Consider the following 12,801-nt stretch of genomic DNA (forward strand, 5'->3'; position numbering starts at 1 on the left):
ACGGCGGAGATGCCAGCCTCTGCTTCGGGAGACAAAGGATATTGGGCACGGTGCGGGCGGAAGGAGGATTTCGGGTGGATCACCAGAGGCTCACAGTGGGCTATCCTTTGGTCAGGAGTATCAAAAATACCTGGAGTAACTTGTAACCAGTCTGTTCTTTCAAGGCATTTTTCCACCCATGGTCCTATTTCCCCCCATTTAACAGTGTGTGATTTAGCTAAGGAAAAATATGAGGCACTATGCCGCCAAGATAATATATGTGCTGTGAGCATGTAAAATGAACAGAAGCAGCTGCCTTTGTGGATGAAATAAAAACACAGTAGATGTGAAGGGTTTCGGGGCAAGTACCAGAAGTAAGGAAAGATTCTAGCCAGGTGGTGTCTACTTCTATAGGGAAGTATTGGGCAGTACAGTGTAAAATGTCAGGGGCCTGTAAATTGGGAAAAAACAAGGGGAAAAAGAGTGTAGGGCTTTGAGGAGAATGGTGTGTGGGGAAATATCTAAAGTCCATGCTGCAAAAGAGGGTTATGGATAAGGGGTAATTTGACACAACAACTTTAGGGTTGAACAAAGTATGTCCGCCAGGACGTGACTGGACTTGAAGAGGTTTTGATACTTGAAGAAGATGAGGTTGTCCAGAAGCAGTAAGCACAGTAACAGTTTCGTTCGAAGCAGGGACCTTTGCCAGCTAGCGAGTAGATCAAGTGGCACCAGTGTCGATTAAGAAAACAGTCTCAGTGCCATCAACGAACAATGTCAGTAAAGGATCAGTCTCTGAATTATGGGTGAGCAAAGGTAGTTGAAAAGAGTGGCTGGAGGTCCCAGCGTTTTCCTATGGCCAGTATTGTTAGTCAGGGGTGTCAGAGGAAACAGATGGAATAAGGGGAGGTGGGGGCTGTTGCTGTCTGTGAGGGCACTCCCGACGATAATGTCCAGTTTCACCACAGGCGTAGCAAGAGAAGGAATTAGCATTGGAATTAAAGGGAGAGGGAATAAAAGGATTCTTAGTGTGGTCAACAGGAGGAGCTCTAAAACCACCTCGTCCTCTTCCTCGTCCTCGTCCCCTTCCTCTAAAGCCATATCCTCGACCTTAGTCAGGAGCATTCCTGGTATAATAGTTCATCTGTGCTGCCAATAATTTGGCATGAGAGTTCGATTCGGCCTGTTCAGCATGTCGTTTGACTTCATCAAACGTGGCACTTTCCCACTCAATACAGGAAGTGCGGACCTTGTTTTGTATATCAAAGTGCAAACCGGAAACAAAAGGTGGAACTGCAGCTCGGGTGCGGTCATCAGCATTTCCCAAGCCCGAGTGATTAGCCATAAGGTCTTGAATCCTATGTGCCCATTCATCAACCGTCTCGTCTTTCTTTTGTTTTGCAGCAGAAATAAAGGACCAGTCCGTTTCTTTTTTATATTTTTCTGCAATATTTTGTCTCAACGCCTCCCATTGTGGGTTAAATTCGCCTTCTCCACCTATCCCCTGTCCTCGAGTTAAAGCTGGGTTCCATACCCATGGAATGTCATTGCGGACACCCCTGCTAACAGTGGCCCATGTGGTCCCAAACTTTCGACGAAGTACCTGGGTCCATTCAGCAGCATTAGGCTTATACATGCTATCTAACTGATCAAGTTGTTCAACAAATTTTAGTCCTCCTACTTCCTTTGGATCTGGAAGTGCATTCACGACATCTTTTAGTTCTTGGATGTCCCAATTCCGATTTATCATAACTGTTGTGGGATTTTGGGGTCCAGCTGGATGGGCAGGGTTATAATGGGGATTGGGAACTTCTATTAAAGGGCTAGTAAGTGAATGTGGAAGATCAGAAAAGAAAAAAGTTGGAGCTGGTTTGTGACTTCGAATGCATTTAGAGACGGGGGTTTGTGTAGTACAGGGTGAGTCATAGTGATCTGTGCCTGGGGATTCATCAGGGGAAACTTCTGCTAGTTGTAGTGCAGGGGGGGGGGGACAGTCGGAATGGGGAATAGAGGAGGGGATAATAGAGGTGTCTGAGGTCGGTTCTGAGGAGGGGAAAAAAAAATAATAGGATAAATCTAAACCTGTCTTCTTTTCTATTAATTTTCTAGGAGACCCATTTTTACGGGGCGTCTGTTGATCCTCCGAAAATAATCCTTCCAGCATTAATGATTTTGATCCCCCTGTGCGGCGATTAACAGGCTTACTGTTATAAATTCCCATTATATCCCCTTGCTCTCCCGGGTTCTGTATTTAATTTTCCAACTATATACTGATTCGCCTAATCCCTTGTACGTATGAATCAGCAAGGCATTAAGTGTGCCACTCACTAAACCTAAACTGTTCCCTTCTTAGTTTCAAGGGGAGACACCTAACTATCGGTCCTGATCCAGTTCCCAGGAGAACACGGTTTTGTTGCTTATTCCGTATGTAGATTTATTTATTTTCCCATAGCGCTACATATCTTCCATAGCTACATATCTTCCATAGCGCTACGTGTCATTCCGTTCCTAACAGCAATCCTGTAATCTGTGCTCTTTTCGGTTTATTTCCATACCACCCCGTTACTCGTCCCGTTAGCCTGTCCGCTCACATCCCTGGATTCCAGCTCAGGTGACTTCGTGTCCGATTCGGTTCAAGTCTCCATCACCTTAAGCAACCCGTTGAGATATGAGTATGACTAGACGGTCAACAGGAAACTCGCCCTCCCGTTATTTAGAAAATAAAAAATATTCGGAAATCCCCCGGTGCTTACCCCAGCCTGGAAGTGTGCAAGCTCTGTCTGGAAATCCGTTCAGTCACCGTGGATGTAGCAAAGAGGAGACCAGGGGCTCCTCACGCAAGAACTGTTTCAGGACAGGGCAGTCCTAACTTTTGCCGGAGCTGCATGCTCTGCTGCCGGATATCTCAAGTTAACGGCAGTCCGCTGTTAAGACGGATCACTGAAATGGTCTCGCCGGAGGAGTCGACCGGCCGTCTCTTGCCCCACGTCCGGGCGCCAAAACTGTGGACACTTTTTGTGACTGAAGACAGAGAAGAAAATTAAAATTAGTCAAAACCTTTTATTAATACATACCAGGCAAGGGTAAAATGTCAGAGAAACACAGTCCCAGGACACCGCGCTTCATCTGCCTCGAGCGCAGATGTCCTTGTTCTTTTATACCTTTCTAATCTCCTGATCGTTGACCATGTAAGCAAAAAATAGCATCCTGACTCATTGTACTTTTCCAGTTTTTGTAAAGTCATTACCCTAAAGGTATATTTTCTTGTCACACACATCATCAAAAGAAACTTCCAGAAAGTATACATGCTTTTTGTCACGCACGCCAAACACAAACAAGTTTCATCACTCTGTCCTATTTTCTATACACACATGCATTTTGTTCAATTACATCTTTTTATGTTTTCACACTGGTAAAATTACTTACGAATATAAGGGATTCACAATTCTTATATGGAAGTATGCAATATCAAGAGATGTATATCTCACTTAGACCACCTCTGACTGTTCCAAAGTGAACTTATTTCACTGGGCCACATTGCTGAGATCAATAACCATTTTACTGATGGTTTGTAAGTAAGTGTTATGAACACCAAAAGAAGCCTTTTTAAGATCTTTTTTACATAAGAGGAAATGAGTAATAGATAAATTTTTGCAAGACCTAGAGTAAAGTGTTGCCTAAATCCTTTCCTACCTTTAGAAATGACCACCAAACCACCTTTTTCGATTTTGCCTGTTCTTTCTAAATGTGTACCTGAAGACTCTCTAATATTTAGCCAGCTTTCTGTAACAGTTGCTCCATCATATTTATATGCCACTACATATACAGTAACTCAAATTCATTTGATTTATTTAATATTTGTAATGTTTAGTCTTTAACAATTTTTTTTTACCATTTTGCCTAATCATTTCAGAGTTTGATGTAATATTTCCATCAATATTACTCCCCAATAATGGACAGGAAAGACTTGACGGTTTGTGTACAATTCTTTTCCAGTTGTATTTTTTTAAATGTAAAACATATGCCTTCCTTAGTGTATCAGTTCTCCTCAGACAGCTCTTCTCAGCTCTGTCCTTATTTTTGTGTTGTTTCTTATACTGTGTCGCACTCTCTCACTCGCTGCACAGGGAGAGACTGAACACATACAAACCGGAAGGGAAACTGGCTTATTCGTATACCAAGTGTGTAGTCGTGAACAGATGCAAAAGTTTGGCGAACGTTTTGGTTGTAAACCGATTTGTACGTGTTCCGAGACATTCGTGAACCGAGGTTCCACTGTATATACATACTTCCCTAATGTTAGTAACATTTTTTTTAGTTATTATGCTAGTGAAGATTACTTGATTACAAAAACCCAATTAACAACACAATTTTCAAGTTTGCTGATTTGTTTTCAGCAATTATGTATGCTGTTTTAGTGGCTCTATTAACTGTGTATCTCTGTGATTATGTGCTTCTGGGTAGTGCCTTCAATACATAGCATATCGTTGGCTGTGCCTTGTACTTCAAATATGAGGTGAACAATGCACAAATCCATGCAGTATGACAGTTTAGAAACCCCAAGTTCATTTATTTTGAATAAGCCTGTATACAGACTAGGCACACTTTGTCTCAGTTTTTACTTCCTCTTACCCTGTGCAGCAGGGATTGGCACCTGCTCCTCATAACCCAACCTGGATAAGCTGGCTAGAAGATGGGTGGGTTGTTGAATGGACAATTATTCTTACTGTCATTTGTTAACTTCCTTTTTCAGGTACTTTATAAGTTGAAAAAAAAGATTATAAGTCACAGCTGAGCTGATGGGTCACATTACTGTACTCTCAAAACCTGCACAAATCATGTATTTGTATCTTAGAACTAATTTCATTGTGGTATAAAAATGGCAATAAAAATGCTTTTTTTTTCCTTAAACAATGTAGAATTATTAAATAATTGGCTCAATTTTTATTAACAGCAGTTTGTTTGTGGTTTCAGACAAAAACTGAAATGCATTTCACACAAGAACTAATATGACTTATTTGCCTCGTTTGACAGTGTATTTGTTTCCAGGTTTTGTTATGCTTGTGAACAGTAAAGATATTCCAACAATACTGACTATCTTTTGTTCTACAGGTAGGCCAGTGAAGCCCATATGACCATTTTGATTTAGAAAAGCATATAGAGAAAAAGAAAGTGTGTGTCTATCTATCTATCTATTAGTTATACAGTGCATTTCACATCTATCTATCATATATATATATATATATATATATAATAATATAAATTCACTAAGCCGCTGCCAGCGCAAGCAAGACACCCATGGAAGCATGCAGGACAGAGCCACGCCCACCTACTCTAAGACCATTGGCTATGACGACAACTCACAGAGCCACGCCCACCAACTCGGACGCAGCAACTCAGAAAACACGGCGTCATTGGATACGATGACATCTCGCAGAGCCACGCCCACCAACTCGGACGCAGCAACTCACAAAACAGGGCGTCATTCACGTTCGTCTCTGCTACACTCCACATGCACCTCTGAAGAAGCATGTTTGTCACGGATGTGAATCGCTGTATGTGGCGTGTAGAACAGTTTGCGAGGGGTATCCCATGGTCTTACAGTTGGTGGGCGGGTCTCTGTTAGTTGCTCTTGTGAGCGGGCACATGACCAGGCAGTGAGTATGCTTCGAGAGTGAGGGTGGACGCGACAGCACCATCTAAGAAAATCATATTTGTTGCGGATGTGAATCGCTGTATGCAGCGTGTAAAACACTGTATTGTATGTTGCCCTCTCCAGAGTTACATCTTTTCATTCACTTAGTTGTATCCTCAAAACCAACCCCATTTGGACAACTGTGTCTTTCAGGAAGTGTTCACCCATCAATACATAATTATGCGGGTTGGCTAGTATATAATATGTATTTCTCAAGCATCCTCAGCCATATTAGCTAGTATATTGTCTTGTGCAACAAATAACACTGTTTTGTTCACAAAAGTTGTATTGGCAAATTAAGAAATGTAAACAAATGGTAACACCTCAATCCAATGCTGGTACCATATCATTGGGCTTTTTAAATATTGAGACCAAAAACATTAACATAACTGCCATTTATAAAAGCATTCTGTCAATTGAGTGTTTGGTTTAATAATTAGTAAACTTTAATTTGTACTAGGGAAAATGTTTATTTTTGTTTTTGGTTGCTTTTATCTAAGATATCTTATAGCTTTGTGACAGACTGTTCAAGACTCCTTTCTGCAATATTGGGTTTATAACATTCAATGTGGTAAAGTATAAGCAATACAAGGCAGAATCCCCACAGTTTATGGCTACAGGGGGAATCTTCCTAAATCTGCATAAGTGCTATCAGTTCTGTTTTTCATTTTGTATAGAAAGTTTCATTTTACTGTGAATTCACTTTGTCAATGTTGTTCATAAAATTTATGCTTTTCTTTCTGTTGCAGATACTGAATGATGATTTGCATTGACCATTAGGTAAGATCATTTAATTTGGTGTGATCATTTCAAATATTAACAGTGGAGCTAATTTCCAAATCATATTTGTGTGAAATCCCTGTGTAGAATATATAGTCCAATAGAAAATCCATAGAAAAAATGGAAAACCATTAGCAATTCCATTAATATTGATCCAAATGCTCAAACAGCAGTCGATTATACCACTATGCCAAACGTATGCTGTTGTTGTCAGTTGACCACCTCACTTGTGTAAAAAGTCAGTGAAAAAACTAATTTTCTACATTTTAGAAGGATATGGTTCATCAAAAGCAGCAGACTCTGACCTATCATCATTTTGCACCATGACAACCCACCTCATTATCAGTCATTATCAGAGTTTTTGACCAAAAACAGTGAGGTTGTTGCTTCACCAGATCTCACTCCTTGTGAGTTAATTTTATTCCTGAAATTAAAATTAAGACTCAAGGGAAGAAGATTGGCTACCGTGAAAGAAGAAAATGCAGATGGTTCTAAACATGGCACCAAAAGATGAGTACAGGAAATTTTAACAGGAATGGGAGAAACAGTGGGACTTGTGTATTATGTCTCGAGGAGAATATTTTGAAGGTGACCAAAAGTGAATTGCTGTACGTTTTATAATAAAGGCTTTTTTTGTTTGTTTAAAAAGTTCTGGGAATTTTGGTACCCCCTAATACATGTTTGCATATTTGAAGCAAGAACATTTCATTTTAGACAATATTGCCTTCCTGATTATTTTTGTTCTTTTTTAAAAATTTTGTGGACTTTATTCTGCAGAGGTTACAGTCTCCTTACCAAAGCCCAGTTTTTCAGGCCATGGATCATTATTATGGAGCTAGCTCATTTAAAACAGAATACAAGTATGACGCTTTCTTCTTGTAATGCCATAAATTGTCTTCTAAATACTGTTACAGATACTGACTTTAAAACCAGAGAACACAATTCATGAACAACTAGGACTGATTCATAAATACCTGTACATATACAGCACATGTGTGTACCATGCTGTGATAAAGTATTTGCCCCTTCCTGATTTCTTATTTTTTTTGCATGTTTGTCATACTTAAATGTTTCAGATCATCAAACAAATTTAAATATTAGACAAAGATAACCCAAATAAACACAAAATGCAGTTTTTAAGTGATAATTTTATTTATTAAGGGCCATGTAGGTTTGGATAGCTTTTTCCTATGTGAAAAAGTAACTGCCCCCCTTGTTAAATCATGAAGTAACTGTGGTTAATCACATTTTTTTGGTTCAATTTCACTAGCCACACCCAGGCCTGATTACTGCCAGACCTGTTGAATCAAGAGACCATTTAAATAGAACCTGTCAGATAAAGTGAAGTAGGCCAAAAGATCCCAAAAAGGAAGACATCATGCCACGATCTAAAGAAATTCAGGAAAAGATGAGAAACCAAGTAATTGACATCTATCAGTCTGGAAAAGGTGTACAAAGCCATTTCTAAAGCTGTGGGACTCCAGTGAACCATGGTGAGAGCCATTATTCACAAATGGAGAAAAGACGGAACAGTGGTGAACCTTCCCAGGAGTGGCCTACATAAGGCCTACAAAAATTACCCCAAGAGTGCAGCAACAACTCATCCAAGAAGTCACAAAAGAAACCAGAGCAACATCTAAAAAACTGCAGGCCTCACTTGCCTCAGTTAAGGTCACTGTTCATGACTCAGCCATAAGAAAGAGACTGAGCAAAAATGGCATGCATGGGAGAGTTCCAAGGCAAAAACCAATGCTGACCAAGAAGAACATAATTTGTCTCATTTTTGCCAAAAAACATCTTGATGATCCTCATGACTTTTGGGAAAACATTCTGTGGACTGATGAAACAAAAGTTGAACTTTTTGGAAGGTGTGCGTCCTGTTACATCTGGTGTTAAAGTAATACAGCATTTCAGAAAAAGAACATCATACCAACAGTCAAACATGGTGGTGATAGTGTGATGATCTGGGGCTGCTTTGCTGCTTCAGGACCTGGATGACTTGCTGTGATTGATGGAATCATGAATTCTGCTCTCTGCCAAAAAATCCTGAAGGAGAATGTCTAGCCATCAGTTTGTGACCTCAAGCTGAAGCACACTTGGATTCTGCAGCAGGACAATGATCCAAAACACACCAGCAAGTCCACCTCTGAATGGCTTAAAAAAAATAAAATGAAGGTTTTGGAGTGGCATAGTCAAAGTCCAGACTTGAATCCAATTGAGATGCTGTGGCATGACTTTAAAAAAAGCGATTCATGCTCAGAAACCCTGTGTGGCTGAATTGAAAGAAGAGTGGGCCAAAATTACTCCACAGCGATGTGAAAGATTCCTTGTCAGTTATCGCAAACGCTTGATTACAGTTATTACTGGTAAGGGTGGCACAACCAGTTATTATGTTTAGGGGGGCAATTACTTTTTCACACAGGGCCATGTAGGTTTGGATAGGTTTTTTTCCTTAATAAAATCATCACTTAAAAACTGCATTTTGTGTTTACTTGGGTTATCTTTGTCTAATGTTTAAATTTGTTTGATGATCTGAAACATTTAAGTGTGACAATCTTGCCAAAAAAAAAAAAAAAAGAAATCAGGAAGGGGGCAAATACTTTTTCACAGCACTGTCCCAGGATGGATTGGCGCTCCTTCTAGGCCTGGTTTCCCTCTTGTACTGTAGTTGCTTTGTTCCTACCGCTGGGATGGACTGTTTCCCTAGCAACAATAAATTGGATTAAGCTTGTTTGAGAATGTTTTGTTTCATATGTAGATGTTGTCAAATCTCATTTTAAAGCTAAGGACTATGCATACAGAAGCAGAATATTTCCTTATATTAACATTAATGTTTAAGGTATTCTCTTAATAAACAAGGTGTACATAGAGTGAAAATGTAAATTTGGAGTAAACATGTACATGATTTAAATTTTTATTATTTGGTTTCAGACTTTTCAGTGAGTTCAATGTAAAGGTGCTAGATTTTTCATTTGTAAAATGTTTTTGCTGTTAATGCTTTTACCTTTTTTTTTCATTCTCATACAGGATTTCTTTGTTTTCTGGGAACATATCTTCACAGCAGGTATGGCAACAAAATCATCTTTATTGAAAGTCATCCTGTTGGGCGATGGAGGAGTAGGCAAGAGCTCACTCATGAACAGATATGTTACTAACAAATTTGACACCCACCTGTTTCACACCATTGGAGTGGAGTTCTTGAACAAAGAGCTGGAAGTAGATGGACACATTGTCACCATGCAGATTTGGGACACTGCTGGTCAGGAGAGGTTCCGAAGCCTCAGGACTCCTTTTTATCGTGGCTCTGACTGCTGCCTTCTCACTTTCAGCGTGGATGATAACCAGAGTTTTCAAAATCTCAACAACTGGAAAAAAGAGTTCATCTATTATGCAGATGTTAAGGAACCAGAAAACTTTCCTTTTGTGGTCCTAGGTAACAAAGTAGATGTTGCTGAGAGGCAGGTATCAAAAGAGGAGGCCCAGGCATGGTGTAAAGAAAATGGGAACCATCCCTATTTTGAAACAAGTGCAAAGGATGCCATTAATGTGGCAGTAGCTTTTGAGGAGGCAGTCCGAAGAGTCTTGGCCACAGAGGACAGGACAGACCATCTGATTCCTACAGATACCGTAAACCTGCACAAGAAACCCAAGCCAAGTTCTTCTTGCTGTTGATTGTACTGATGAAGTCAGTCATGGCTTGGCTTGGAAATTTGAATTAAAAACAGAGCTTGACATACACACTGAAGAACTAAAATTCTCCCACTTGTTCCGGGTTTATGGATGTACCATTGCATATGCCTGGAGAATGTCTGTCTGAAAGCCCTGCGTTGCTAGTTAGCAGTCGTAACACCAATTACTGACAACTCTATTAATCAAACTACTGCTGTGAATCTTGAGAGTGCTGGCAAAAGGAATTCTAATTTTAATGAAAGCAGTGTGAGGGCAAACCTTGTAGTTACCAAACAAACCTAAACCTGAAAGAAAAATTAGCACAAGTGCCAAATAGAACAAATGTAATACGTTTTAAAAGAGGCCGCACTTTCCAGTTTAGTCCTGTTATGCAATGGTGATTTTCAAAGAGATGCACTTTTATGTACCACAAGAAAATAACCACTATTTGCAGTTTCTGTAATAGATATGTTAGATTAAGAGCAAATTGATAACCTTACACTGACAGTTACATTCTTTTGGTCTGTGAATTGTTCATGCAAGTCTTGTAAATGAACGAAATGGTGATCTTCTCTAATTGATTGTATAAAACTCTAACAGACATCTAAACCAATTATTAAACATGGTGCCTGATTGAACGCTATTCTTCTAACTCTTTCTTTCCTAAAGCAGGTAAGTGTCATTGTTGTGCCTCTTGTATGGCTGACTGACAATTTGTAATGTGTGAAGTTATTTTCTTTTTTTTTTTTTTTTCTTCTATTTGAGGTAATCGTAAATCAACTGTTGAATGTTTAATGATTTTGAAACAGAATGTGCTGAGCTGCGTCTGGGGTGCTGTGCTCCTAAGGACAGCTGCGGAGGGGTTACGGATTTTTTTTTTCTCTCTCCATCTAAGTTATCAACTTGATATTTTTTTTCATGATTAAACTGTTAATATCACTTGATCATATCATGAAGGGCACATATAACACGTGTTAGATTTACTTGTGTGTCTGTGTAATTTGCAAGTCGTACAGTAAGTGCCAAGTTCAGTTGTTGCTGTATTTCTGCAGATGCTGTCCTGGCAGGTTAAATAATTTGTTCAGGGTCGCACAGAGAGGCCTGTGGCAAGGGTTGAACTGGCCACCACCTATTCCATCATAGCAAACATCAAGAGGAAACATGACACAAGTCGTTCAGATGTGGGAGGAATCAACTGTCAGGTCCTATAGTAAGGATGCAGGAGCACAGTTAAAAACTGGATAACAGAATATTATGAAGAAACAATAGAAACGAAACAAATTCTGGAGAGAGCGACCTGTAGTGAAGCAGAGTCAGGTACCAAGGTGCCACAATGCTAACGGGCCTCCTCAGTGGCTTTTGTTTGGTTTGTAGTCCCTGAAGGAATTCTCTATGGTAGTTTGGGCTGCTGGTTCAGTGCCCGCTTCTAGTTTGCCACTTGACTACAGAAAGCCTTTTAATCGGCCGGTGCTCCGATTCGGCCGATTGTCAGAGGGCGTTCAGTGTTGTATAGTAACAGATTAGGAATACTCCATTACTGGACTTGGGAATGTTTTGAGAATATTTCATTTGTCTGTAACATTTTGTCTACATTCACTTCTCCTTCATTATATTTTTAGTCTCAAATGGTTATTTTTACTCCAACATATATTTCTAGACACATTTGTTATTTTAAAGCTTCAGTTTTGCTCCTTTCTGCAGCTGAAGGTGGGCTGTTTGCTGCCCACAGGTGGGGTTGGTCAGGAGGCAGCAGCGAGCTGAACATGTGCGTCGACTTGCTGTGGTTCACTTACCTCGTCAGATGTGTTGCTCCCACGTCCTCTCACAGTTTCTGGGAGATCATTGGTCCAAAATAGATTGGGAAACACCCAAGAACAACGAAAAGGCAGTCCCTTTGAATGTGAAACGAGATCTGATAAAGTAGGTAAAGCGCTGTATGCCTTATTAGGGTGTGTTTTGATGACTGATGGTAATCATTTTTATGTAGTTCTGCATTATTTGAATGGGGGGGGTGCACAGACCATTTAATGTTTTACTTTGAAATTGTAAGTAGGTGTTTGTGTTTTGAAAATTCACTTTACAGAGGGGCTTTCATATTGCTGGCTCATACTTTAGTGATTGCAATGCAAATTAAGCACCTGGAGTATGGGAAAGGCACTATATAAATATATTTTTTCATTATTAACTCATGCAGAAAGAAAACACCCTGAATTGTTTTAGGTTTATAAGAACGTGAAGAGAGATCCTACATTCACTTGTACTTCCACCTAATATCAAAGACCGGGCCTATAATAAAATAAAATAAATAAAATGGGGGGGGTCTGGGGAAGCTTCAGTTCCCTCTGCCCTGGTCGGCTTGGACACCGCTGTCCAGCAACAGGACCAAGAACGAGTGGAACAGTAATTGGAGACGGACCACAAAATAAATCTAAAAAAACGTTCAGTGCGCGCATGAAGAAGTTAATAGTAAATGGTGATAAGTGACTTTTTAAAAATGCATTATTGGAAAAAATAAATCACAATAAAATTTCCCATCCACATTCATCTATTATTGCACAATTGTGCTTTATATAGTCCAGTGCAGTAATTCAGTCAGATGACTCTCTTTGCTGCAGGCTTTAAACAGACGTCATGCAGCCCGTCAAAGTACAGTTTGTCGTCCCTTTTCTTTTTATTCG

General features: G+C 39.8%; 1 protein-coding gene across 3 annotated transcripts in view; it reads left to right on the forward strand.

Annotated features, from left to right (window-relative positions):
* rab9a (RAB9A, member RAS oncogene family) overlaps positions 1-10,761 on the forward strand; it is a 44,491-nt gene extending 33,730 nt beyond the window's left edge. For all 3 annotated transcript variants that reach the window (XM_028800833.2, XM_028800834.2, XM_051927284.1), the window contains exons 2-3: positions 6,424-6,454; positions 9,482-10,761. In XM_028800833.2, the coding sequence (XP_028656666.1) occupies positions 9,521-10,126 (606 nt within the window). In that variant the 5' untranslated portion in view covers positions 6,424-6,454; positions 9,482-9,520 and the 3' untranslated portion in view covers positions 10,127-10,761. The remainder of the gene's footprint in view (positions 1-6,423; positions 6,455-9,481) is intronic.
* Positions 10,762-12,801: the final 2,040 nt, after the last annotated feature.

This window comes from Erpetoichthys calabaricus, chromosome 4 (assembly GCF_900747795.2).
Source record: "Erpetoichthys calabaricus chromosome 4, fErpCal1.3, whole genome shotgun sequence".
NCBI classification, from domain to species: Eukaryota; Metazoa; Chordata; class Cladistia; order Polypteriformes; family Polypteridae; genus Erpetoichthys; species Erpetoichthys calabaricus.